The sequence below is a fragment of the Hypanus sabinus genome, chromosome 1, assembly GCF_030144855.1.
Source record: "Hypanus sabinus isolate sHypSab1 chromosome 1, sHypSab1.hap1, whole genome shotgun sequence".
NCBI classification, from domain to species: Eukaryota; Metazoa; Chordata; class Chondrichthyes; order Myliobatiformes; family Dasyatidae; genus Hypanus; species Hypanus sabinus.
Genome location: NC_082706.1, coordinates 77688367 through 77713602, shown reverse-complemented (window position 1 = coordinate 77713602; position 25236 = coordinate 77688367). Strand labels below are relative to the sequence as shown.

The 25236-nt window shown below is 41.4% G+C and overlaps 1 protein-coding gene across 1 annotated transcript in view; it reads left to right on the top strand.

The window, feature by feature from the left end:
• The window catches only part of itga9 (integrin, alpha 9), a 410365-nt gene that overhangs the window by 100412 nt on the left and 284717 nt on the right, over positions 1–25236 (top strand). Inside the window, exons 10-15 of the mRNA XM_059971083.1 lie at positions 1308–1413; positions 2993–3087; positions 7543–7633; positions 9590–9635; positions 13155–13309; positions 24953–25110. Of these exons, the coding sequence (XP_059827066.1) occupies positions 1308–1413; positions 2993–3087; positions 7543–7633; positions 9590–9635; positions 13155–13309; positions 24953–25110 (651 nt within the window). The remainder of the gene's footprint in view (positions 1–1307; positions 1414–2992; positions 3088–7542; positions 7634–9589; positions 9636–13154; positions 13310–24952; positions 25111–25236) is intronic.

Below are 25236 nucleotides of genomic sequence, written 5' to 3'. Positions count from 1 at the left end.
AGCCCCTGCTATTTCTACACCAACTTCCCTCAAGGTCCTAGGGGATATCCTGTCAGGACCCAGAGATTTATCCACTTTTATATTCCTTAAAAGTGCCCGTACTTCCTCCTCTTCAATCATCATAGTTTCCATAACTTCCCTACATGTTTCCCTTACCTTACACAATTCATTATTGAAAAATAGTAAATCATATTTGAACACATCTGTACCAAGTTGCGTTCTACACCAAGAACAAGATTTGTGGTTCAGTATAATATACTAAAAGGCAATGTATACATTTCATTTTGTTGGGAGAACATGCAGAAGGTTTGAGGTTTTTGGTGGGGGGGATGCTGGCATGTTGTCTATTTATTTATTCAACTTTTAGGATGTAGACGTCATTTGCAAAGCCAGCATTTATTGCAGTTCCCTAATTTCCCTTGAGAAGGTGGTAGAGAATTGCCATCTTGAATTTAGACATGACAGCAATGAAGGAGCAGCCATACATTTGCAAGTTGGGGGTGGTTGTGCAACTTAAAAGGAATCTATCAATGATGGTGTTCATTTACAACTGCTTCCCATGCCCTCCTTGATGGCAAAGGTCACGAGTTTGGGAGGAGGTGTCGGATTAGTTTAAATGAGTTACTGTAACATATTTTGTAGATGGCCTACACTCCAGCAGCTGCACTAGTCATACCGGGTATGTAGGTTTAAGATGGTGGATGGATTAACCAGGTAAGCATCTGGATAGTGTTGAGATTGTTGGAGCCCTCATCGAGGCAAGTGGATCATGTTTTTGACTAGTGCTATGGTAAAATAGCTTTGGAGTGTCATAAGGTGAGCCACTTGCTGCAGGATAACAGGATTCTGACCTACTCTTACAGCCATGCAGTTGGTCCAGTTGAGTTTCTGATCTGTGGTGTATATGGTGAGTGAGAGTGTGGTTGCTTGGTGATATTGGTGCCATTGATGGTCATGCACTGCCAGAATTTTGTAATATCTAAATTGACTGATCAGATAGCAATAGCCAGACTGGATTTGTCCTGCTTATGTGAATAGGACATACCTGGGCAGTTTTTTCAAATTTCTAGGTAGAAGCCAGAATTATAAACTTGCAGGAACAGCTTGACTAGAAACATAGTTAGTTTTGGAAAGTTGGGAAGTTTTAGAATACTCAGTGATACCATTTTCTTAAATCTTCATGAAAATTATTCTGGAATCTTCTGGTCATAGAGCATTGTGATCCCCGAAAGGAGCAGAAGAGGGTCTGGTCCAAGACTATATGGTCAGGGTACACTTTTCTCAACATGTCTTATTTCCTGTTGTAGGCAGTCCTGGAAGAACAGCAGGTTTTGAATGGAGATAGCATGTACAATGCTCACTTTGGAGAGTGTATTGGTGCTCTTGGTGATATTGATGATGATGGCTTTCCAGGTTAGTGCTTCTGATATTTATAGATCATAAGTACTCAGGCTTACCAAAATATATTAATTCTGTCTCATTATTTACTGTTCACTAGTAGGTTGACTTAAGATATTAAACCTCAAATCATTGGCATGCTAGATATTAGGCTGCAAGCCATGCAATGAAGTTTATTGAAGTCGAGATAATACTTGTTTTTTGCATCAGTGTTTTCCAGAGTAACTTTGGTTCTGATTGGCTGGAGAACTGTCTTTAAACCTCCACTGTCTTTATCAAAAGAATCTCTCATTTCCAACAAGGCACGGAAGAATTGCTATTGGGTTATGGGGCAAGGACCACCTTTTGGAAAGGACTGTCGACGTTACACTAATCCAGAAAAGTCAGGACTTTTGAGGCAGTGGATTAGTAGATTTTCCAGACAATCAGATGCAATTTCTGTTAATATATTTCACTTTTTTAAAATACTAGTATAATAAATTTTCCAGAGAACCAATGTGGAAAAGAACCACATTGTTTTCAGAGAGCAAGGAGTAGAAGCTGGTGAGTTTCAGCTTGCATGCTGTAGTTTGGCAGAACAAGATGAAAGATACAAATTTGCCAGACCTTGATCTGATCACAAATCTGCCCATATTCCCAATGCCCTCAGCCCATCTGGTGTTTCCATCCCTGACTGTGGCTCCGGCCATACACAAGCCCAACAGACAGACTTTGCCCAGCCTTGTTCTTGACCCATGGTCGGCATTCTGCCCCCCATTTTATGCTCTGACCTAATGAGTGAGCCAAATGCTGAACTGTTGGGATTTGCCAACAATTGGAAAAAAGCTTATTAGAATTTTACAGCAGTGCCAATAGCTAGCTGCTTCAAGAACAGAAAAATTCATCTGTACTCAAGATGATACTTTTCATTCTGGAGCTTCTAAAAGGTCCTTCTCCTCTGGAGAGTGTGGCTACCATAGCATCATAGTTGATGGAACTTTCACACAGATTTCCATTTCCTGCATAAGCTTGAAACTGCCACCATTTTCCAGACAGAACAGAGATGGAGATCTTTTGATATTCCCCACTTAGCACATTAGTCTTCTATGATTTTTCCAATGGGATCCTATGACAGGTTACATCTCTTCCCACCTTTCCCCTCTCTCTCCTTTCTTCTTACTGCAGGAACCACTCTCTGTAATGCCTTGGTGCACTCATTCTTTCTCATCTACCTCTCTCTATCCACTGCACCTTGCCTGTAACACTTCTTCCTCTGCATAGTCCTTCCAGGCAATCTGATCTATTGCTTTTTGTGCTTGTGAAGTGATCTCCCCTATATTGGCGAGATTAAGTGTAGACTGAGTAATCATTCTGTGGAACACCTGCGCACCATCTGCAGTGGCCATCTTGAGCTTCTGGTTGTTTGTCAATTCAACTCTTAGTTCCCACACTGACCTGTCTGACTCTGTCCTTCTTCACTGTCATAGTCAGGCCAAACACCAACTCGAATGTGCCAAATTCTTCTAGGGTAGCCAACAACTCAAGGAGATGAATGTTGCATTTTCTGATTTGTGTTTTTTTTCTAGTCCCACAAGTTCATCTTTTTCTTTTTCAGATATAGCGATTGGAGCACCTAATGAAAATGATTTTAGAGGAGCTGTCTACATTTATCATGGAGATACCAATGGAATTGTCTCCAAATATTCAATGGTATTTGATTATTTACTTAACTTACTAATATCAGTACTACCTTGTGTTGCTACGCTTGCAGGACAATTTTGTGATACTGCTAATTGTGCTGTTGTCTTACAGTTTGACCTCTGGTGCTGTCTACATGGGGTCTGTAGGTTCTTTCTGTGGCTACAAACATTTCTTCTGGATGTTTCAATTTCCCCCTACATCCCAAAAATATACAGGTGGATAGGTCAGTTTGAAACTGTACTTTGTCCCAAGTGTGCTGATGAGTGAGAGTTTTGGGGAAGAAGGCAGGGAAAGTGAAATTACAGGGCAGAATTTAAGGTGAAAGATTTAAAAGAGAGCTGAGGGCATTCATGCAAAGGGAGGTGTGCATATGGAATGAACTACCATAGGAAGTTGTTGAAGCAGGAATAAAGCAACTTTTAAAAGACATTTGGATAGGTATGTGGTTAGGAACGGTTTAGAACAGGGGTTCCCAACCTTTCTTATGCCATGGACCCCTACCATTAACTGAAGGGTCTGTGGACCCAGGTTGAGGACTCGTGGTTGAGAGGGTATGGTCCAATTGTAGGCTTGTAGCTTGGTGTCGCCCATGGGCGTGGAGGAGTTGGGATGAAGGGCCTTTTTCTGTATTAGATCTTTCTGTGACTTGGCACAGCTTATTTTCTGCTTGTTCTGCTTTTCTGCTTTGTTCTGCTTCGGGCTGATTGGAGATGACACCATTTTAGTGCCAATTTCCTACCTTCCGGAGGTAGGCCAGTCTGTGAATAAGGTACTTGCTCTTGTGGAAGGCACAATGCTGAATATTTTTGGATAAAGTGTGCTAAGACAAAATATTATGACTGATGTACTGATCTATTTGTTGATGCAAAATGGTGATAATTCAATACTGGCATAAATATTTGCATTCAACTGAACTGTACATAAGACTGCAGGTGTGGTCTAACCAGTGTTTTATAAAATTGTGCTATAACCTTCAGACTTACATTCTCGAATTTGGCAAATGAAGGCAAGGATCCCATTTGCTGCCTTCACCGTTTTCAGGAATCTTTTAAACTTTACACTTAAGGTTCTTCTATTTACTCTAATACTCTGAGGTCCTGCCAGTCAGTGTACATGTTGTACCCTTAACACCTTACCTCATACTTATCGGGGTTAAATTCCATCTACCATTGCTCTGCCCATCTTACCAGTGAAATCAGTATTTTATAGTTTAAGAATAAATTCCTGTCTATCAGCAGGGGATTTTTTTCAAATTATTTTTCATAATTTTCTGCTAACAGTTAATTTTGCACACTTCATGATTAAATACTTGCATCAAATTTCCAATTTCATCTGCCATCTGGTGAAAAATACCAACTTTTCTGTTCTCTTCCCAAAACTGACATAATTCATCTTTGGAAAGGAGAATTTCATCTCTCCTCTCTCTGAATCAGTCAGAATTTGCCACCATGCAGTGCTGAGGACCGGATGCATTACTGTAGATAGGGTTGGACTAGTGTTTTTTTTAATCAATGAGGCAGGTACAAGGTCAATTGATCCATAAATGAGTAAATATAGGTAACACTGAAGGGTCTCAACATTAAAGTATATATTTTTTTGCAGCCTGTGATAAAAACATTGAGGGTTTAATGAGACCACACTAGAGTAGTTTTGGGCCCCTTGCTGATGAAAAGATATGCTGGAATCAGATAACCAGGACTATAGGCTGTGTTTTAACCTGAACAGTGTCGGGGAGGGGTGGGTTATTAAGGAGGAAATGGTTTTAGATAGTGACATTTAGTAAGTTTGAAAACAACAATGAAAACAACAATGCTAAATATGCAGTGATAACAAGGTTTGATAGGAAGGGAGAGAGATTCCAAACATAAGAGTGCTCCTGGAAATATTCAGTCAAGAGAAATGGTAAACAAAAAAATGAATGGTTCTTTATCTGAAAGTATGCAGAATTCATTCAAGGGCACATTAATTAGAAACATAGAAAACCTATAGCACAATACAGGCCCCTCAGCCCACAATGCTGTGCTGAACATGTACTTACTTCAGAATTTGCCTAAGGTTACCCATAGCCCTCTAGTTTTCTATGCTGTCTGTGCCTATCCAGGTGTCTCTTAAACGACCTTATCGTATCTGCCTCTACCACCTTCGCTGGCAGCCCATTCCACACACTCACCACTCTCTGCGTTTATATAAAAAAAACACGTACCCCTGACATCTCTTCTGTACCTTCTTCCAAGCACTTTAAAACTGTGCCCTCTTGTGCTAGCCATTTCAGCCCTGGGAAAAAGCCTCTTGACTGTCCACACGATCAATGTCTCTCATTATCTTATACACCTCTATCAGGTCACCTCTCATCCTCTGTTGCTCCAAGGAGAAAAGGTCAAGTTCACTCAATCTATTCTCATAAGGCACACTCTCCAATCCAGGCAACATCTTTGTAAATCTCCTGTGCACCTTTTCTATAGTTTCCACATCCTTCCTGTAGTGAGGCGACCAGAACTGAGCACAGTACTCCTAGTGGGGTCTGACCAGGGTCCTTTAGAGCTGCAACATTACCTCTTGGCTCTTAAACTCAATTCCACAATTGATGAAAGCCAATACGCTGTATGCATTCTTAACTACAGAGTCAATCTGCATAGTAGCTTTGAGTGTCCTATGGACTGGGACCCCAAGATCCCTCTGATCTCCCACGCTTCCAAGAGTCTTACCATTAATGCTATATTCTGCCATCATATTTGACCTACTAAAATGAACCACCTTGCACTTATCTAGGTTGAACTCCATCTGCCACTTCTCAGCCCAGTTTTACATCCTATCAATATCCCACTGTAATCTCTGACAGCCCTCCACACTATCCACAACCCCCCCCAAACCTTTGTGTCATCAACAAATTTACTAACCCATTCCTCCACTTCCTCATCAATGTCATTTATAAAAATAACAGAGTAGGGGTCCCAGAACAGATCCCTGAGGCACAACACTAGCCACCGACCTCCATGCAGAATATGGCCCATCTACAACCACTCTTGTCCTTCTGTGGATAAGCCGTTCTGGATCCACAAAGGATCCTTGGATCCCATGCCTCCTTACTTTCTCAATAAGCCTTGCATGGTGTACCTTATCAAATGCCTTGCTGAAATTCATATACACTACATCTATGGCTCTACCTTCGTTGATGTGTTTAATCACATTCTCAAAAAATTCAGTCAGGCTCTGAAGGCACGACCTGCCTTTGACAAAGCCATGCTGAGTATTCCTAATCATATTATACCTCTCCAAATGTTCATAAACGCTGCCTCTCGGGATCTTCTCCATCAACTTACCAACCACTGAAGTAAGACTCACTGATCTATACTTTCCTGGGCTATCTCTACTCCCTTTCTTGAATAAGGGAACAACATCTGCAACCCTCCGATCCTCTGGAACCTCTCCCATCCCCATTGATGATGCAGAGATTATTGTCAGAGGCTCAGCAATTTCCTTCTTCGCTTCCCACAGTAGCCTGGAGTACATCCCGTCTGGTCCCTGTGACTTATGCAACTTGATGCTTTCCAAAAGCTCTAGCACATCCTCTTCCTTAATATCTGCACGCTCAAGCTTTTCAGTCCACTGCAAGTCATCCCTACAATTGCCAAGATCCTTTTCTGTAGTGAATACTGAAGCAAAGTATTCATTAAATACCTCTGCTATCTCCTCTGGTTCCAGACACAAGTGGTGCATACCAGCTTGATTAGAAATACAATTTCGTAGTGCAATGTATGATGGAATTTTACAAAGTTTGATTGATAAATGTGTTTGGGTACGTAGTATGCACACTTCTGAACATGTATGTTCTGGCTCCTTTGTATATTGCGAACTTCCTGTGCACATGCAACAACATTGAGTGAGTTTACCACATCAGACTAAATTGGGAGAAGTTGAAGCATTATTTACCACAGAATTTGAACTCTTTGTTGTTTTTCAGTTAGCCCCACAGATACACTTCTTGGTGTTTCTGTCCTTGAGGCTACCTTATTGCTTCAGTGACTGACCCATGCCCTTTCTGCACACATCCCCTTTCTTGGACCCCTGGCCTGGTTATCTGGCCTACTGAACGGACCACTTAGTATGCAAAGTGTGCAGCATTCATTTTGCCATCTGGAGCCTGGCTTCACAATTGATAGATTTTCACTGTGAGAGGAAAGCTCAAAATAGATGTGTGTTTCCTGTGTAACACTGCTTTGCTGCAACTTTTCAGTGAATTAATGCTTTCTAGCCCATGGTATCTAAAACCTTTGCATGGAATCTTGTGTAGATTTAGGTATCATATGTCTGACCTGGTGCTGGCTTCCAAAATGAGAACTTTGCATCCTCTCTTGCCCTACCCACTCATCTCACAGCATGCTATACCATTATCACAAACGCAGGAGTCTTCTCTGATGCGTGGTCTTGTTTTCCTAACGTGGTGTTATACCTTCACTCTTCCAGAAGGTGTTGGCACAGAAAATCAATCCAGAATTGCGCATGTTTGGCCAATCCATTTCGGGAGGAGTGGACATGGATGGAAATGCTTATAAAGGTACACGAGTGCTGGAAGTCAGATTTGACAATAAAAACAGAAAATTCTGCAAGATCATACTTGGGAGATCAGACATCATCAAATGAAAATAACACAGAGTCAAGTCATCAGAACCAGGAAAGTTATCTTGAAGTTGCAGAGAATGGGTAGGGAAGGCTAAATAGACTTGGGCTGGTGGTGTTCAAATGATTCCAATGAAATATGGCTGTGAAGGCAGGTTTTGATTAACAACTTACAGAACATGGAAGAACATAGAAGATTGAGGGGAGATTTGGTAGAAGTATACAAAATTATGAGGTGTATAGATAGGGTAAATGCAAGCAGAGCTTTTGCACTGAGGTTGAGTGGGACTACAATGGTAGGTCATGGGTTAAGGGTGAAAGGTGAAAAGTTTGAGTTGGAACATGAGGGGAAATTTCTTCACTCAGGGTCATGAGAGTGTGGAATGAGCTGCCAGCGCAAGTGGTGCATACCAGATTGATTTCAATGTTTAAGAGAAGTTTGGGTAGGTACACAGATGGTAGAGGGATGCTCCCCCGGTGCATGTCATGTTTGGGAATGCACAGTTTGGCATGGGCTAGATGGGCCGAATTGCCTGTTTCTATGCCGTACTTTTCTATGACTCTATAAAGACCAGAAGGAAAACAAAAGCCAGTGTGAGTGAGTATGATGAAAGAGAAGGACAGAAATAAATTTTTGTAGGAGTGAGGAGCAGAACTTTCCCTTTTCACCCAGAAACAACCCTTTCCATATTCCATATTTTGTTTTTCCTTGTGATGTACAAAGATACTATTTAGCTGATTGAGAGCAATCCAATCCCTGTATCTGTTCACTGGTAACATAATTTCTTGTACATGCTCGTTAATACTGCTGGATTCTCTAGCCATCCATCTAGACTGGATGCTGTCTAGAGTAGCCCATTAACTGAACAGCCAGCATATTTTTGGGATGCAGGTGGAATTGGGTGACTCGGGGAACTACCTACATTGGGAAACCATTTAGATTAGTGACTCACGATCACAGAGTCTGCAGATGTTGAAAATCTCGGGCAAAACACACAAAATGCTGGAGGAACTCATCTATGAAACCGAATAAGCAGTCCATGTTTCTGGCCGAGACCCTTCTGCAGGACTGGTGACTGTTTTGTGGAACACCTGTGCATGTTGATCTTCCAGCTGAATGTTATTTCAACTCTCCTTCCCATTCCCACACCAACGTCTCTACTCAGCCTTCTCCATTTGCTGCAGTGAGTTACAGCGTGCCAGAGCACAGAAACAGGCCCTTCAATCCATTTAGTACATGCTAATCTGTCATTCTGTCTAGTCCCATTAACCCATACCTGGACCCCACCCGTAAGCTTACTTATCCAGACTTCTCTTTTGTGTTGCAATTCAACCCGCATGCATCACATCCCCTGCCAGCTTGTTTTTCACTCACACCATCGTCATGTTCCTCTTAAATATTTCATCTTTTACTCTTAACATATGAATGACCTCCGGTTCTAGTGTCAATCATCTCTCAATGTGTGAGGCCAAGCACAAGTGTCCCATATTCTGCTTGGGTCACTAACAGCCCAATGGTATGGTTATTGATTTTCCCACAGACATTCGCCTGTACGCCTAGATTTCTCATCTGGTTCACCTTTCCTCAGTTCTTGGTAAAATATGGAAATAGAAGCTGAAGATGTTTGCACACACCATAGGTGTTCCACAAAATGATCATGAGTTTACAGTTAGAGTGACCTCCAATTCTGGTTTAATGCTTAAGCAATTTCTAAGCCCCACTGTTTGAAGCTTTACTCCCGGACAGACTTGTCAAGATGGCCCTTAAGCAGTAGCATGAAAAATTCTCACAAGTGCTTGTACTTTTACGCCATTCATTGGGAGAAAAATATTCTGTAACTTTGAAACTGCAAAATGATTTGTAGAATTATTAGACTGTCTGCTTTCATTGCAGATGTAACCATTGGTGCTTTCATGTCAGACAGTGTGGTTCTGCTGAGGTAAGAGCTGTTTGTTTCTTTCTGTACTTCAAAGTTGTTTTTGAATTGCTACTGCATTGAATTATTGATGTTTATTGTTTTAGTTGTACTTTTTAAAAATCAGCTTTTAAATTTTTAAAGAAAATAGTAATGTTGCTGATAATCTGAAACAAAATTACATAATGCTGGATATGTATACAGTTGGCCCGTCCACCCTCCAAAAAGACTAGTCTAAGCTTTTCCCATGAAAGGTTATGGTAAAGACGTTTGTATTTTTACTGACTTTTAGGCATCAGCATTTTTTCTCGTAAAGTATTTATGTTGGAGGGATTTTCTGCTCAAAGTATGCTGTATGCATATATTATCAATGGTTGACATAACTTGCATATGAGTTAGGAGCAGGAATTAACCACTTGGCCCGCTTAAACCCACTCAGCCAAAAACTGGCTAGTGTGAATTATTGTTATATCTGCTGTCTTTTCTTGCCTTTGCACCCTCCAATCACATTAATTTAACAATAAATTAGTAGCATAAGGGAGGTCAGGATCGTATGCTGATATTTTTTTTTAACTTTGTGCCAATGTTCTTAATAGTATTATATCAAAAATAATTTGTTAAAGATTTATAATGGTTTTAAAGACTATTCAAATTTCCATTCTGAACCTAGCAAAATAGATTGAGTTTGCTTATATACTGTAGAGGATTGAGGGGAGATCTGATAGTGGTATACAAAATTCTGGGAGGTACAGATAGGGTAAATGCAAGCAGGCTTTTTCCACTGAGGTTGTGTGGGAGTACAACCAGAGGCCATGGGTTAAAGGTGAAAGATGAAATGTTTAAGGAGGAACAAGCAAAATTTCTTCACTCAGAGGGTCGTGGGAGTGTGAAATGAGCTGCCAGCTCAAGTGGTGCATTCTTGCTCAATTTCAATGTTTAAGAGAAGCTTGGAGAGGGTCATGGATGGTAGTGGTATGATGTCTATGGTCCTAGTGCAGGCTGATGCAAGTCAGCAGTTTTACTAATTCATCATGGACTGAAAGGCCTGTTTCTATGCTGTACTTTTCTATGACTACCCAGCTACTGATCAAAACCTGCAAAATATAAATTCATCTTTTACAAATCCTTTTGATGTCTCAAAATATTTTCTGTCTTATAGAGACTATTCCTACTTGTTGCAGACTCCATTTTATAGAGTCATTAGAAAAGTACAGCACAGAAACTGGCCCTTTGGCTCATCTAGTCCATGCTGACCCATTGAAACTGCCTAGTCCCATTGACTCTTGAAGTTCGTAGTTTTATATTGTTATATATTTCCTCTGTGCTCTCTCCAAGGTCTCAATATACACTTTGTGTCCACTTCATTAGGACAGGAGTGCAATCCACTTGGTTTCCTGCTGTTGTAGCCCATCCACTTCAAGGTTTGATGTGCTGTGCATACAGAGGTGCTCGTCTTCACATCACTGGTGTAACACATGGTTATTTGAGTTACTGTTACCTTCCTGTCAACTTGAGCCAGTCTGGCCATTCTCCTCTGAGCTCTCTCATTAACAAGCTGTTTTCACTTATGGAACTGCCACTCATTGGATTTTTTTTAGTTGTTTTTTTGCTCCATTCTCTGTAAACGGTGTGTGAAAATCTCAGGTTCTGAGATACTCAAACTACCCTGAATGGCAGCAACAATCTTTCTATGGCTTAAGTCATATTTCTTCCCCATTCTGAGATTTGGTCTGAATAGCAGCTGAGCCTTGTGATCATATCTGCCTACTTTTATGCAGAGTTGCTGCCACATGATTGGCTATTGGGACCACTAGTATTGCCCATGGGCTCCACTCAGCCTTGGAAAATTTTCCTCAACCTCCATGTGATCTGGCTGTCTGGCTGCTTCATCACAGTTGGTATAAGTAACCAGACATGCTTTGTAAAACATAGACATGGCATTTTCATTTTTACCCTTGATCTGTTTGAGTTTGCCTATGCCATCCTTAAAAACTGCAGTAGATCATCTAGTACCTTTCTTAATTTGCTTTCTGTTGACTCTATTGTAGAGGATGTGCAATGCAAATGTTGGATAGATCTCAAATTATGTTGTAATTGTCTCAGCCAATCATGGTCCCACAGTGCTGGCCCTTCTGTTTTTACCACATAAAAGCCCAATGTGGCTTGTTGGTTGTTGTATTTAGTGTTACGAATATCATTCCCACAGGAGTTATCTTTTCTCCAGTATATGTTCTTAGTTGGATATCTGCAGGCTTCAGTTCAGCATCTTTGAAATGCTGTTCAAATTCATTTTCTAGAATGACTGAAAAAGCCAAGCCAGTGTCCAATTCCATTTTAAGTAGTTTACCGTTCACTTCTGGTGTTAGCCATATTGCTTGGCTCTTGTTAAATTTCCCAGTGTAAATCCCGAGGCTACTCCATCCTGTGTCACACCCATCATTATAAAAGTTCTCATCAACAGCATGTAAATTAGTGCTCTTGACTCTCTTTTTTTTCCGTTCCCTGTGCAGTCTATTTATTTTGGTCTGCTTACATGCTCTTTGTGTGTGTCCTACTTTGCATTTTCTGCAAGTTTTACCTTTAAACCTGCATTGGTCTGGTGAATGCGAGCCCCTGCTGCAACAGTAACAGTTTCTTTGGTCGGGCAAGTTTCTGATAAAAATGTTGCAATTTTGTTTACACTCACTCTCACTCCTGACTCTAACTCACTTGCATCTCTGGCTGCTGTTTCCATTGATACAGTGATTTTAACTGTTCTTTTAAATGTGAGTTGCCCTTCTGATAGGAGCTGCTTTTGAATCTTCTTGCCAAATTCCAAAACTAATCGATCTGTCAGTGCAATCAATGGTTTCAGTTATAAATGTTGCTGCATTACATTCACACAATCAGCAACACTTATTTCATTTGGTTTGGTTGTAAGCAAACTGTATGCCAACAGGCCAGATGGTCTACTGCTGCTCCTGTTTCTTAGTTCTTATGTAATTATGCTAGAGAGAGTGCAGTGGAGATTTAGAACAGCTTTGCTAGGACTGATGAGCTTGAGTTGAGGCTAGGATTGATTTCCCTGAAGCAAGTGAGGGCAGACTTTGAGGAGCAAAAGTAAGTTGGAGAGACAAGAGACTATGGGAGCTGAGACACCGCAACAAATGTTCTGGAGGGACTCAGCAGATCGAGCAGCACCTGTAGGAAGAAATAAACTTAATTTTTCAGATCAATATCTTGCATCAGGACTGCTGCCTGATCTGCTGAGTACCTCCAGAATATTGTTTGTGGCAGAGATATGGAGGATTAAAACTAACATGGCAATGTCTAGAACTGGAGAGCATTGGTTTAGGATGAGAGGGGAAAAGTGATTCGGATGGATACGTGGGCAGGGATTTGGACCAAATGCAGGCAAATTTTGGCAGTTTGGTAGGTCTCTAAGAATCTTTATTTTGGCATTTTTACCAATTTCCTTCTAATTACTCAAGAAGCATGAGAAAGGAGAATTTCTTTCATGATTCATTAATTAAATGTTAAAAATGTTTTATTTCTTGTTTTCAGAGCTCGTCCAGTTATTACTATGGAGATTGTTATCCTCCTTCCCAGCTCAATTAACATCACAGCTCCACAGTGCCATGATGGCTTGCAGTCATTCAACTGCCTAAATGTCACTACTTGTTTCCGCTTTCATGGCAAGCAGGTCCCTGGTGAAATAGGTAAGAATCTGAAGATGACAAGTTCTGGGCTCAGTACTTTTTTTGTGCTCACTAGTACTTCCTGGGTGGTTGAACTGCTTGTTGATGGATTCATGGTGTTTGTTGTAGGACTGAATTACTCTGATGTTTATGGTTAACCCGCTTTAAATGGCTGTCAGACAATATACTGATCAGCCTTGACGTGTACAAATACCTTGTTTGCAATAACTATCAATGAGATAATTAGAATTTGTACTTTAAAAGTATAATAAACTTGGTCAGTATGGTACTAATTTGAGCAATTAATTGAGTTGGATGTTCAATGGAATTCCTTTTATTCCTTCAGCCTTGTTCATGTTTAAATAGTTTTTGTACAAGTTGGACATACTTTCCATTTGGCAAAAGTCTGGTATGAAGGCTGAGTGCTATTTTAAGGCAGATTAACTCTTACTGTAAATGCCTTAATGTAAGCCAAAACTAACAGGAGGAGGGAAGTAAAGAATGGTAATTCACCTCTTATTGGAGTCCCACATGAGGATAATAGTTGTGTTCTTTCTACCCTATACAGTACCTGAGCTCTATATGTCAGGAAATCTTTTTCAATGGATTAGAAGCTTTGGGCAGGAGTAGTTCTGCCCTTATGGAAAATGATACGCACAAGCTTTTGAAGTATGTTAATTCCTTGGCATATTTAATACTAGTTTCATTTGCTAAATCAAAAAATTTCACTGCTGATCATCCTCAAAGGGCAGTGTTTTCTTAATAAGCCCATTGCTTCTGTCCTTGCATCTTTAATTATTGGTTTATTATTGCACTGTACAGCTGTGGCAAAAAAAAACAAATTTCATGGCAGGTGATTTATGATAAACCTGATTCTGATATGGGTCTCTAATATGATTGGAGAGTGGGAAGGGGCAGGGAGAGGGAAATCACAGTTAGGAAAAGGGGAGCAAGGGAGAAGCACCATTCTGTAATGATCAATAAACCAATTGTTTGGACTCAAAGGACCTTGCCTGGTGTTTCAGAGCAGGGTGTGACTGCACTCAATGCACCCCCTCCCTGCCCCTGCTCTCCTTCTCTTGTCCCACACCTCCCCTTGGCGCTACACCTTCATCATTCCCAACATCCTTTACTCCCTCGATTTACTAACTTGCTCTATGCTCCACATTGACAAATACAGTACTGTATAAAAGTCTTAGACAGCCTAGCTGTATGTGTGCCTAAGACTTTTGCACAGTACTGTATGTAAATTTTAATTTGCCATAATTGTCTTTGGTTTCTTTTGATGATACTAAGAGGTAGGGAAAGAGACAGAAAATTCATTGTTTAAAAAAAAAAATTGGCAGATAGCATCTTAGAACACTGGGGCTCTAGATCCTGACCTCAGATGCCCTGGTTTTCTCCCACATGTTGTCAGAGGGATACAATTTGATGGGTTAGCGAGCTGTTGCAATTTGCCCCAAGTGTATATGTGTATGGTAGAATCTAGGAGGAGTTCATCAGAAAGTGAACAGAATAAAACAAAATTCAATTGCTTTAGGATTGATGGCTGACATGTACTCAATAGACCAAATGGCCTTTTCTCTACCACTGAAATACAAGGAAAGCATTGATAAGTAGATCCAGAATTGAACAAACATATAGGAGCCTGCAGTGCTTGTGAATCAAAAATCTGCAGATGATTTAAAATGAAAACCAAAAATGCTGAAAACACTCAGCAGCTCAGGCAGCATCTTTGGAAAGAAGATGTCAGCATTTTACTTTGGAAAACCCTTTGCTAACACTGGGAAATAAATAGTTTGAAGATGCATAGGGCTGAAAGAGAGATGAAAAAATGGGATGCACAGGACAAGGGGTTGAGGGTTGAAGTGATAGGATGTTGATATGCTTACTGACAGAACCTCTCTACAACATATGTCATAGCATTTGTCATGTACCTGGCCCAGGCACATAGAAAACAAGGACACTTGCATATGTTAGAATGCTGTTTTTGGATTTCAATTTGGCAGTCAACAAGTTAATCAGTCACAGTAAATTGCCCCTGTGTAATAAGTGGTAGAATCTGGCAATTGTAGTGGAGTTAATAGGAATAAGATGGGGTTAGCATATGGTGGCATTGTGTTAGTGCGACACTTACAGCTCCACATTGGAATTTGGAGTTCAGTTCCAGCGTCCTGTGTAGGGAAATTTGTACGTTCTTCTTGTGTGCATGTGGGTTTCCTCCAGATGCTCTGATTTCCTCCCACAGTCCAAAGGTGTGTTGGCTGTTAGGTTAAATGGTCACTGTAAATTGTCCTGTGGCTAGGATTAAATTGTTGGGTTGCTGGATGGTATGGCTTGGTGGGCCGGAAGGGCCTGTGTCTCTAAAATAAAATTTTAAAAATAGATGGATCAGTGCGGGCTGAAAGTTGTTTCTGTGCTATATTCCCTACAATTCTGACTTACTGGACCATTGTTGGAACAGTTGAAATTTATCGGTGTGGTAGGGCCCAGGAATGGTGGCTGCAGGAGTAGACATGTTAGTGGTGTTCAGTAGGCACAGACAGACATGTGGGCAGGCAGGGAATACAGGGATGTAGATCATGCATGCAGATCAGTTCAGTTTAATTGTGGTTGGCAGAGGCATCGTGGGCTGAGGGGCCTATTTCTGTGCTGTATCATTCTATGTTATTACTTCAGTCAGGATGCCATAAACAAATTGTTTAGAGTGGGAGGAACATACAAAAATTGATGTGACAGTCATCCAATCTGCATTTTGCTTCCTCCAAAAGGAAAGTGTATTCAGACCCTTGAGCCTATTTTTCCATTTATTTAATCATGACTGAATTGTAGTTTAAGTTAATGCCATTGTTTACTAACTCCCAAACAAATTTCAGTTGACCATGTAAACGCAGATTATCTAGGGGAAGAATTCCAGCTTCCCTCATTTTCTGATGAAATATTTTCCAATGACTTGAGCTTGTTGCTCCTTTCCAAGACCATGAGACATAGGAGCAGAATTAGGCCATTTGGCCCATCGAGTCTTCCACCATGTCATCATGACTGATCCATTTTCCCTTTGAGCCCCAATCACCTGCCTTCTCCCCATAACCCTTCATGCACTGACTGATCAACAGTTTATCAATCTCTGCCTTAAACATACCCACTGACTTGGCCTCCACAGTCGTCTGTAGCAACGAATTCCACAGATTCACCGTTCTCTGGCTAAAGAAATTCCTCCTCATCTCCGTTCTGAAAGGACGCCCCTCTATTCTGAAGCTGTGTCCTCTAGTCTTAGACTCTCCCTCCACAGGAACTACCCTCTCAAAATCCACTCTATCAAGGTCTTTCACATTGGATAGGTTTCATTGAGGTCACGCACATTCTTCCGAATTCCAGTGCATAGAAGCCCAAAGCCATTTCCTTGATGTCCCCAACTGAACATTTTTTTTTTCTCTGTGCCTAATTGATTCTTTGACATTTAGAAGAATAAGGGAAGATCTTATTGAAATATGGACTATCCTTTAGGGATGTAATAGGGTTGCAGAAGAACGTCAAATCAAGGGATATCATTACAAGTTTAGAAGTTGGTCATTTGAAACTGCAGTACAGAAACAATATTCTGGTATTCTTTACCCCGGATGTTTGTGAATTCTTGAACTTTAGGGGTATTTTAGGAGGAAAGTTGATAATATATTAATATATTATCAAAAAGAGTATTAAAAAGACTATTGTGGACACTGCAGTATTGGCTCAGGAAGGGATGAGGTAGTGCAGCCATGACTTTGTTGAATGGCGGGCAGGCCGGGCTTTGTTTGAATGGCCAACTTCTGCTCCTGTTTCCTAAGTACTTGATCACAGAGTTGTTGAAAGCTACAATACAGGAAACAGGCCCTTCAGCCCATCTAATTCAGGCTGAACCATTTAAACTGCCTAGTCCCATCGACTTGCACCTTGCACCAACCTTCAGACAAATTTCATCTTTCATTGCTTCAACATCAAGGGCAAGGCTGGCATTTACTTTCCATTCCTGGCATTTGGAGATCTCCCAGTGGCCACACATTTTAATTCCACTTCCCATTCTCATTCTGATATGTCTATCCATGGCCTCCTGTACTGTCAAGGTGAAGCCACACTCAGGTTGGAGGAACAACACCTTATATACTGGCTGGGTAGCCTCCAACCTGATGGCATGAACATTGACCTCTCTAACTTCTTTTAATGCCCCTCCTCCCCCTCTTATCCCATCCCTGATATATTTAGGTTTTTTTTGTTTTTTCTCCCCCCCCCCTTTTTTTTTCTCTCTCTGCCCACCGCTCTGCCTGTTCTCCATCTCCCTCTGGTGCTCCCCTCCCCCTTTCTTTCTCCCTAGGCCTCCTGTCCCATGATCCTTTCCTTTCTCCAGCTCTGTATCCCTTTTGCCAATCACCTTTCCGGCTCTCAGCTTCACCCCACCCCCTCCAGTCTTCTCCTATCATTTCGGATTTCCCCCTCTTCCCCCCCCCCCCACTTTCAAATCTGTTACTCTCTTTCCTTTCAGTTAGTCCCGACGAAGGGTCTCGACCTGAAACGTCGACAGTGCTTCTCCCTATAGATGCTGCCTGGCCTGCTGCGTTCCACCAGCATTTTGTATGTGTTGTTTGAATTTCCAGCATCTGCAGATTTCCTCGTATTTGGAGAAAGATGTTATAATACACCTTTGATGAACCTCTGCAATCCTTGTGGATTGTCCTGGGATAGGTGGAGATGGGGTGTGGTTGATGCTTATGTTGGGGCTGCGATCAGCTGTTGGACAGCTCAATGCTGTTCATTGCTAAGGACATGATGTGTTTACTTGTAGGATGTGTACTAGAAGACACTCGCTAGTGTCAGATATCCTGGGTTGTTCCTGCTGAGCCAAACTCACTTTAAATGGGGCAGAAGGGCTGTTCCTGCCCTATTTGCACAATTGCGGAAAAGGCCCGTAGATATGTATTCAGACTGTTGGACATTATTGTACCTGTCCAGCTGTCTTATCATATGCTTGGTAACCAGCCGTCTGCCCATACTTGTCAACAACGTGTTTCAGACTTGCAGTAGAGAATTGCCTTTGTGCTGAATTATCTAGAGCTAAGCCATTTCATCTTAGAATGAAACATACTCTCATGCTATCTTTCAGCATGTTGTAATTTAATGGGCTACCTCTGTGTATTGGGGATTGCATTGGAGTGATCCCCTTCCCCCTCCCCCTGCAGATAATGAACACTGAGCTGAACTCTACTAAAATATGCCTTCTGTGTTTTATATTGTATTTTTGCTCATTTAAAAAATGCCATTTGCGCAATATTTTTGCACATGGGAAGGGAGGGTGTTTGATGTTTGATATTTTTCTTTTGGCGGGTTAGTTCCTTTGTTCCATGACGGCATGTGGGGAAGATGAATTTTAGGGTTGTAAACTGCATGCTTACTTTGATAATAAATGTACTGTGAACTTTGAACCTGTCACGAACCCATGTCATATGCGTGTGTGTGAAGAAATGCCAGTTGGAAGACAAAAATCTGTGTTCATTTATTTTCTAATTTTTTCCAAAAATTCCATGAGAGTTTATTTTATTTCTCCTATCTCAGTTTTTATCCAGTGAATTTTGTAAGGGCAAATTTCTGTTACATAAACAACCATCAGGTGGATTTCATTTGAAATTTGATTGACAGGATAGTTATGTCTGTGCTACTATTTTTATGCATCATATTTCTTTGGATTGGAATAAATGACTCATCACACATCATATACTGTGGATATTTTTAAGTAATATTAAATAAAATAAACTATGGAAAGTTCTTATCTTCCTTGATGAATCCAAATACTGATTGTGGTTACTGAATAGTGAATGGAACTAATTAAGAATGTTCAATTTAAGTATAGAGTTTAATCCTGGCAGGAGGGTAATCACTGCTGTTGCTCTTCTGAGCAAGAATAGAAGGACTCCGTATAAAGGCCACCTCAACTCGTAGTAAATTGAAATATTTGCCACTGTGCGCACTCAAATTGGGATCAGCTGTAAGGGAGAAGAATGGTCAATCCTGGGCCCAACATATCCATATAGCTAAAAGAAGGCACGGTGGTGGCTATATTTCATTAGGAGTTTGAGGTGATTTGTTATGTCACCAAAGGTACTCTTACATTTCTACAAATGCACTGTGGAGAGCATCTAGCTGGCTGCATCACCATCTGGTATGGGGGTGGGGGGCCACTACACGGATAAAGGTATGCTGCAGAGATTTGTGAACTTATAGCTCCATCATAGACACTATCCTCCACAGTATCCAGGACATCTTCAAGTAGCAATGTCTCAAAATGCCAGCATCCGTCATTAGGGATCCCCATCATCCAGGACATCCCTGGTTCTCTGTGATCCCAGGTAGGAGGTGCAGAAGCCTGAAGGCACACACTCAACAATTCAGGAACAGCTTCTTTCCCTCTGCCGTCTGATTTCTAAATGGACATTTTACCCGTGAATACTACCTCAGTACTTTATTATTTCTTTGCACTACTTATTTAACTATTTTTTTATTTATATATATATATATATATGTGTGTGTGTGTATATATTATATATAATATATTGACATACATACAAAGACAACAAATTTCATGACATATGCTGGTGATATTAAACCTGATTCTGATTCTGAACTGGTCTGTTGTATCTGAATGTGCCTTTGCCTTTTGCAAAACATGGTGTAGGGTAATACTGAGAAGCATAAGGGTGGCAGGAAGCAAAGCAAAACACAGCCCCTTGAATTGAACAAATTCCAATTATAACAAAAAAAGTGATTTGTTGTGACCTTGTTGCTGTGCCCTTCTGGGAAAACCATTACTTTAGTCTGAAAGCTGTCACCTGGAGGAAATGACAAAAATCCAGAATACCGTTTGAAATCCTCCCAGTTCTGCATTAACACAGAGGTCCTGAGCTTGCTGCCTGCTCTTCACCAGTGACTCTTTTGTTGCATTTTGACGTTGGGTTGCCTCAGTGCCCAGCAAGGATCATGATACTGTTCCCTGTTCATTGCCGAAGGGGCTTGTTGGCAGAACCTGACACAGTGTGAAACATTGCAGAGAAATGGCTGTCGGGTCCTGATGGAAATAGTTGCACCTTGCATTCTTTTCAGTTTGCTGTTCTAGGTTTTTTTTTTAAAGAGTGGTTTATAAGACTTTTTAATTAGAGGCATGGAGTCATTCGGCTTGGAAATAGGCCATTCGGCCTGATTGGCCCATACCGACAAAGGTTCTCATTTCTGTTCATCCCCTTTGCTTGCACTTGGCCCATAAACCCCCAAACCCTGTTCTCTTCGTGTACCCATGGAAGCACCAGACTTTGCAAGGCCAGTCAGAGCCTGGGTCGACTGCAGCCTTGTGTGCTGAGCCGGCACGACATCCGACTGTCCGCAAAACTAAGAGTGTATGAAGATGTTTTCCTCGGCAGTGTCCTGTGCGGATGTGAGACCTGGACGCATACAGAAGACTCCTCAAAATGCTAGAGGGATTCCATATGTGCATTCGGAGGTTGATTCTTGCCTTCCATTGCCAGTACCAAGTCACAGACCTAGAGGTCTATGAGTGCTGAGGCCGTGATTGTAAAAGCACGGCTTCAGTGGACAGAGCATATCATACGCATGGAGGATTCCTGAATCCCTAAGCAGCTAATATATAGTGGGCTTTCACTGGGCAAGAGGAATCAAGACCGGTCCACCTAAGAGGTTCAGGGACTGTGTGAAAGCTAACAGTGTGCACGCTGGACTTGTGCCAGAACAACTGGAACGGAGTGCACAAGACCAGAGTGGGTGGTGAGCCCCGGTTAGAACTGCTCACAACAACCTGCAGAGAGACGCTGAGCAGTGCCAGTTGCTGCCCCACAAAGCAGTAGCAGCAGCTGCACTTCCCGATCCAGCACAGCTTTCATGGCCTCATTGAGGACGTCTACGTCACTCGCAATTTGGACTCTGCAGCCTCCTACAAATACACAGCAGAACTGCACAAATCTGACTGTCATTGGAGATGATAGACAACTAGTCACCTGTGGAAATACCTTTTAATGTTGTTAACGTGTTTGCCTCAACCACTTAACTTATTCCATATATTGATTGCTTGGAAAAATGTTGCCCCTTGGGTTCTTTTAAAATCTCTTCCCTTTCACCTTAAACCTTTGCCCTCTAGTCTTTGATTCTCCAGTCCCAAGAGAAAGGAACTGTGCACATTTATCATACCTATGCTCATAATTTTATGCACTTTTAAAAGGTCAGTCCACATTCTTCAATGGTTCGATGAAGATAGTTCCACCCTCTTCAAGCTCCCTCCATAACTCAGTTCCTCAGTCCCAGCAACACCCTCATATTTCCTCAGCATCTTTGCAGCTTAATTATATTTTTCCTTTAATAGTGTGACAAAAAAGTTAAACGCAGTATTCCAAATGCAGCCTCTCCAACTTTTTATATAATTGGAACAATAGTATTCCAATTTTATACTGTGACAGATGAAGGCCAGCATACCGGAAGCATTCTTCACTACCCTTTCCGCCTGCGATGCCAAAGTCTCTCACTTCTCACTGCTGCCATCAGGAAGAAGGTACAGGAGCATCAGGACATACAACACCATGTTCAGGAACAGTTACTACCCCTCAACCATTAGACTCTTGAACCAAAGGGGACAACTACACTCAATTTCACTTGCCCGTTCATTGAGATGTTCCCACAGCCAATAGATTCACTTTCAAGGATTCTTCATCTCATGTTCTTGATATTTTAAGCTTTCTTATTTATTTATTTATGTATGTATGTATTTATTTATTATTGTTTCTTTTTTGCATTTGCAGTTTGTTGTTTTCCGCACTCTGAACACCCTAGTTGATTCTGTTGTAGTTATTATTTTATAGATTTGTTGAGTATGCTCGTAGGAAAATGAGTCTCAGGTTTGTATATGATGACATCTACAGTGTGTACTTTGAGCTTTCAGGGAACAATGTACTTGTATTCCTAGCTTCCTCTTTTCTACAGTACTACCCAGGTCTCTATGTTCACTGTGAATGTCCTACCCTGATTTGTTTTCCCAAAATACAACACCTGCACTTGGCCAAATTAAAGTCCATTTGCCATTCCTCTTAGCCAGCTGATGAAGGTCCCTCTGTAAATCCTCTGTTTTCACTGTCAATGATACCACCTGTTTTAGTATCATCTTCAAACTTACTAACTATCCCTGGTGCATTCTTATCTAAACAAATTATATAGATGATAAATAGCAGTCAGAGTGCCAAACCCTCGGGGAACACTACTAGTCATGGGCCTCCGGTCTGAAAACCAACCTGGCACCATTACTGTCTGTTTAGTTCACCTTCAGTTCCATTACTCTCCCCAAATCACACTTGATCTAACTTTCCATTTCAAGGTCTTTCTGACGATTACTTTGCTTATATAGTCCATATAGAACTCTTTGCGTTTTAATTGATTTTGAAGATGAACATTGAGAAGAATGCTGAGCCTAGACAAGTTGGACAGTTGTCTGAGTCAGTTGTAAGGCTTACATTTATTAATTTTTTCATGGGCAAGGCATGTTCTGGCCCACCTGTGTGGCAGCATCACATTCTACTGCCGTTCTTGCCCTCATTGATCAGGGTCAGAACACTTATTGACACCAGTTTTGAGAAAGGAGCTTACTTTGTGCTTATCATAGTGGCCAGCAGTGAGCATGGACAGCTGACAGTTGGTAGAAGGACCTGGTCCATAGACGTTGCAAAAAGGAAGCAGCTAATTAGCATTGGATCATTGATAGCTCTAATAGGGGTTCCCAACCTGTTTTATGCCATGGGCCTCTACTATTAACTGAGGGGTCTGCAAAGCCCAGGTTGGGAACCCCTGCTGTAATGGCTTGTGTCCTTTAACTATATTGAACATAACTGTTCTGAGAATAGCTAATGCTGCAAACTGGCCGTGCTTCACACAACCCTGCACAGTCTATAAATTAACGAAAGATCACACCTTCTGTTTCCTGTTAATCTTAACATGTTGATACTGTACAGATGTGAGATTATGACCTCTATGAAAGTGTCTTTACTCTCATCTCTGGGAGTTTGTGAGGGAAACTGCACAGGCACAAACTTAGTCTTAATGTGTTTTTCTTTTGATGTTGGATCCAATGCAAATTTCTGTGATTAAGTCAGGGAGTGCACCCACAAACAGGGTGACAGCCCACTGCGGCCACTCTGACTATCAATTACCTACTTGCACTAATCCCAACCTTTATGCTCCCCACTTTCCCACAACTCCCACCAAATTTCAGTACATGTCCACTGAAGGCAATATAAAGTGATCAGTTAACTTATTAATAACCTTCAGGATCTGGAAAAAAAAACTGAAACCCAGAGGGTCACGGGAGAGCTCCCCACGGACAGCACTTGAAGTCAGAATTGAACCTGGCTCTGAAGCGGTGAAGTAACAGTTTCATCACCGTGCATCATTGTAAAGGGAGCCTTTTCTGATTCGCTGCCAATGACTAGTGGTGTTCTGCAGGGGTTGGTGTTGGGACCACTTCTTTTTATGTTGTAAGTCAGTGATTTGGATGATGGAATTGATGCCATGTGGTCAAGTTTGTGGATGATACGAAGGTAGGAGGAGGGACAGGTAGTGTTGAGGAAGCAGGGAGTCTGCAGACAGATTAGGAGAATAAGCAGAGAAGTGGAAGGTGGAATACAGTGTCAAGAAGTGTATCATCATGCACTTTGGTAGAAGGAATAAAAGCATAGACTATTTTCTAAATTGGGGGATATTTCAAAAATCTGAGGCTCAAAGGGACTTGGGAGTCTTCGTGCAGGGTTCCCTAAGGGTTAACTTGCAGGTTGAGTTGGTGGTGAGGAAGGCAACTGCCATGTTAGAATTCATTTTGAGAGGACGAGAATACAAAAGCGAGGATGTAATGGTGAGGCTTTATAAGGCACTGGTGAGGCTTCACTTGGAGTACTGTGAGCAGCTTTGGGCCCTCTACCTCATAAAGATGCTGAAATTGGAAAGGGTTCAGAGGAGGTTCATGAGAATAATTCTGTGAATGAAAGGAGCATTTGATGGCTTTGGGCCTGTACTTGCTGGAATTTGGAAGAATGAGGGCAGATCACATTGAAACCCATGGAATGCTGAAAGGCCTTGAGAGTGTGGCTACTTAGAAATGTTTCCTATAGTTGGGTGAGTGTAGGACCAAAGGTCACAACCTCAGAACTGAGGGACAACTATTTAGGACAGAGTTGAGGTGGAATTTCTTAGGCTAGAGGGTGGCGAATCTGTAGAATTTGTTGCCACGGTCAGCTGCAGAGGCCAAGTCACTGGGTATAGTTAAGGTGGAGGTTGATAGGTTCTGGATAAGTCAGGACATGAAATGTTACGGGGAGAAGGCAGGAGATTGGGTTGAGAGAGAAAATGGATAGGCTGTGCTGAAATGGTAGAGTGGACTCGATGGGCTGAGTGGCCTAATTCTGCTTCTATGTGTTATGGTCTTATAAAAATACAGATCCATTACCCAGAATCCAGCCTTCCTGCATTTGTTGTAGCTGGATGCTTTATTTTGAATCGATTCCCATCTCTCAAAAAATCAACAGTGTGTATCATAAAAACATGACCTACCAACACGCCGTACCAGACTCTCAATAATTCACTCCTTCGTTGCAGAACTGGTTTACAATCTGACAGCAGATGTCGTCAAGAAAGAGAAAGGCCTACAGACCCGAGTTTACATCCGTGCAAACGAACCAGTGAGCCAGGTCACGGAGAAGATCGGGCTGACCTCCAAGATGGAGAGTTGCAAGCATTATTTTGTCGTTGTCAAGGTCAGTACATTTTATCTTATCTTGTTTCATATTAAGCTCAATTCTGTTTTATCTTTTGAAATCAATTTTTTATTGAATAGATAAAAGTGAGAACAACAAGCAAAATTGCAGATATTATAAGCTTGT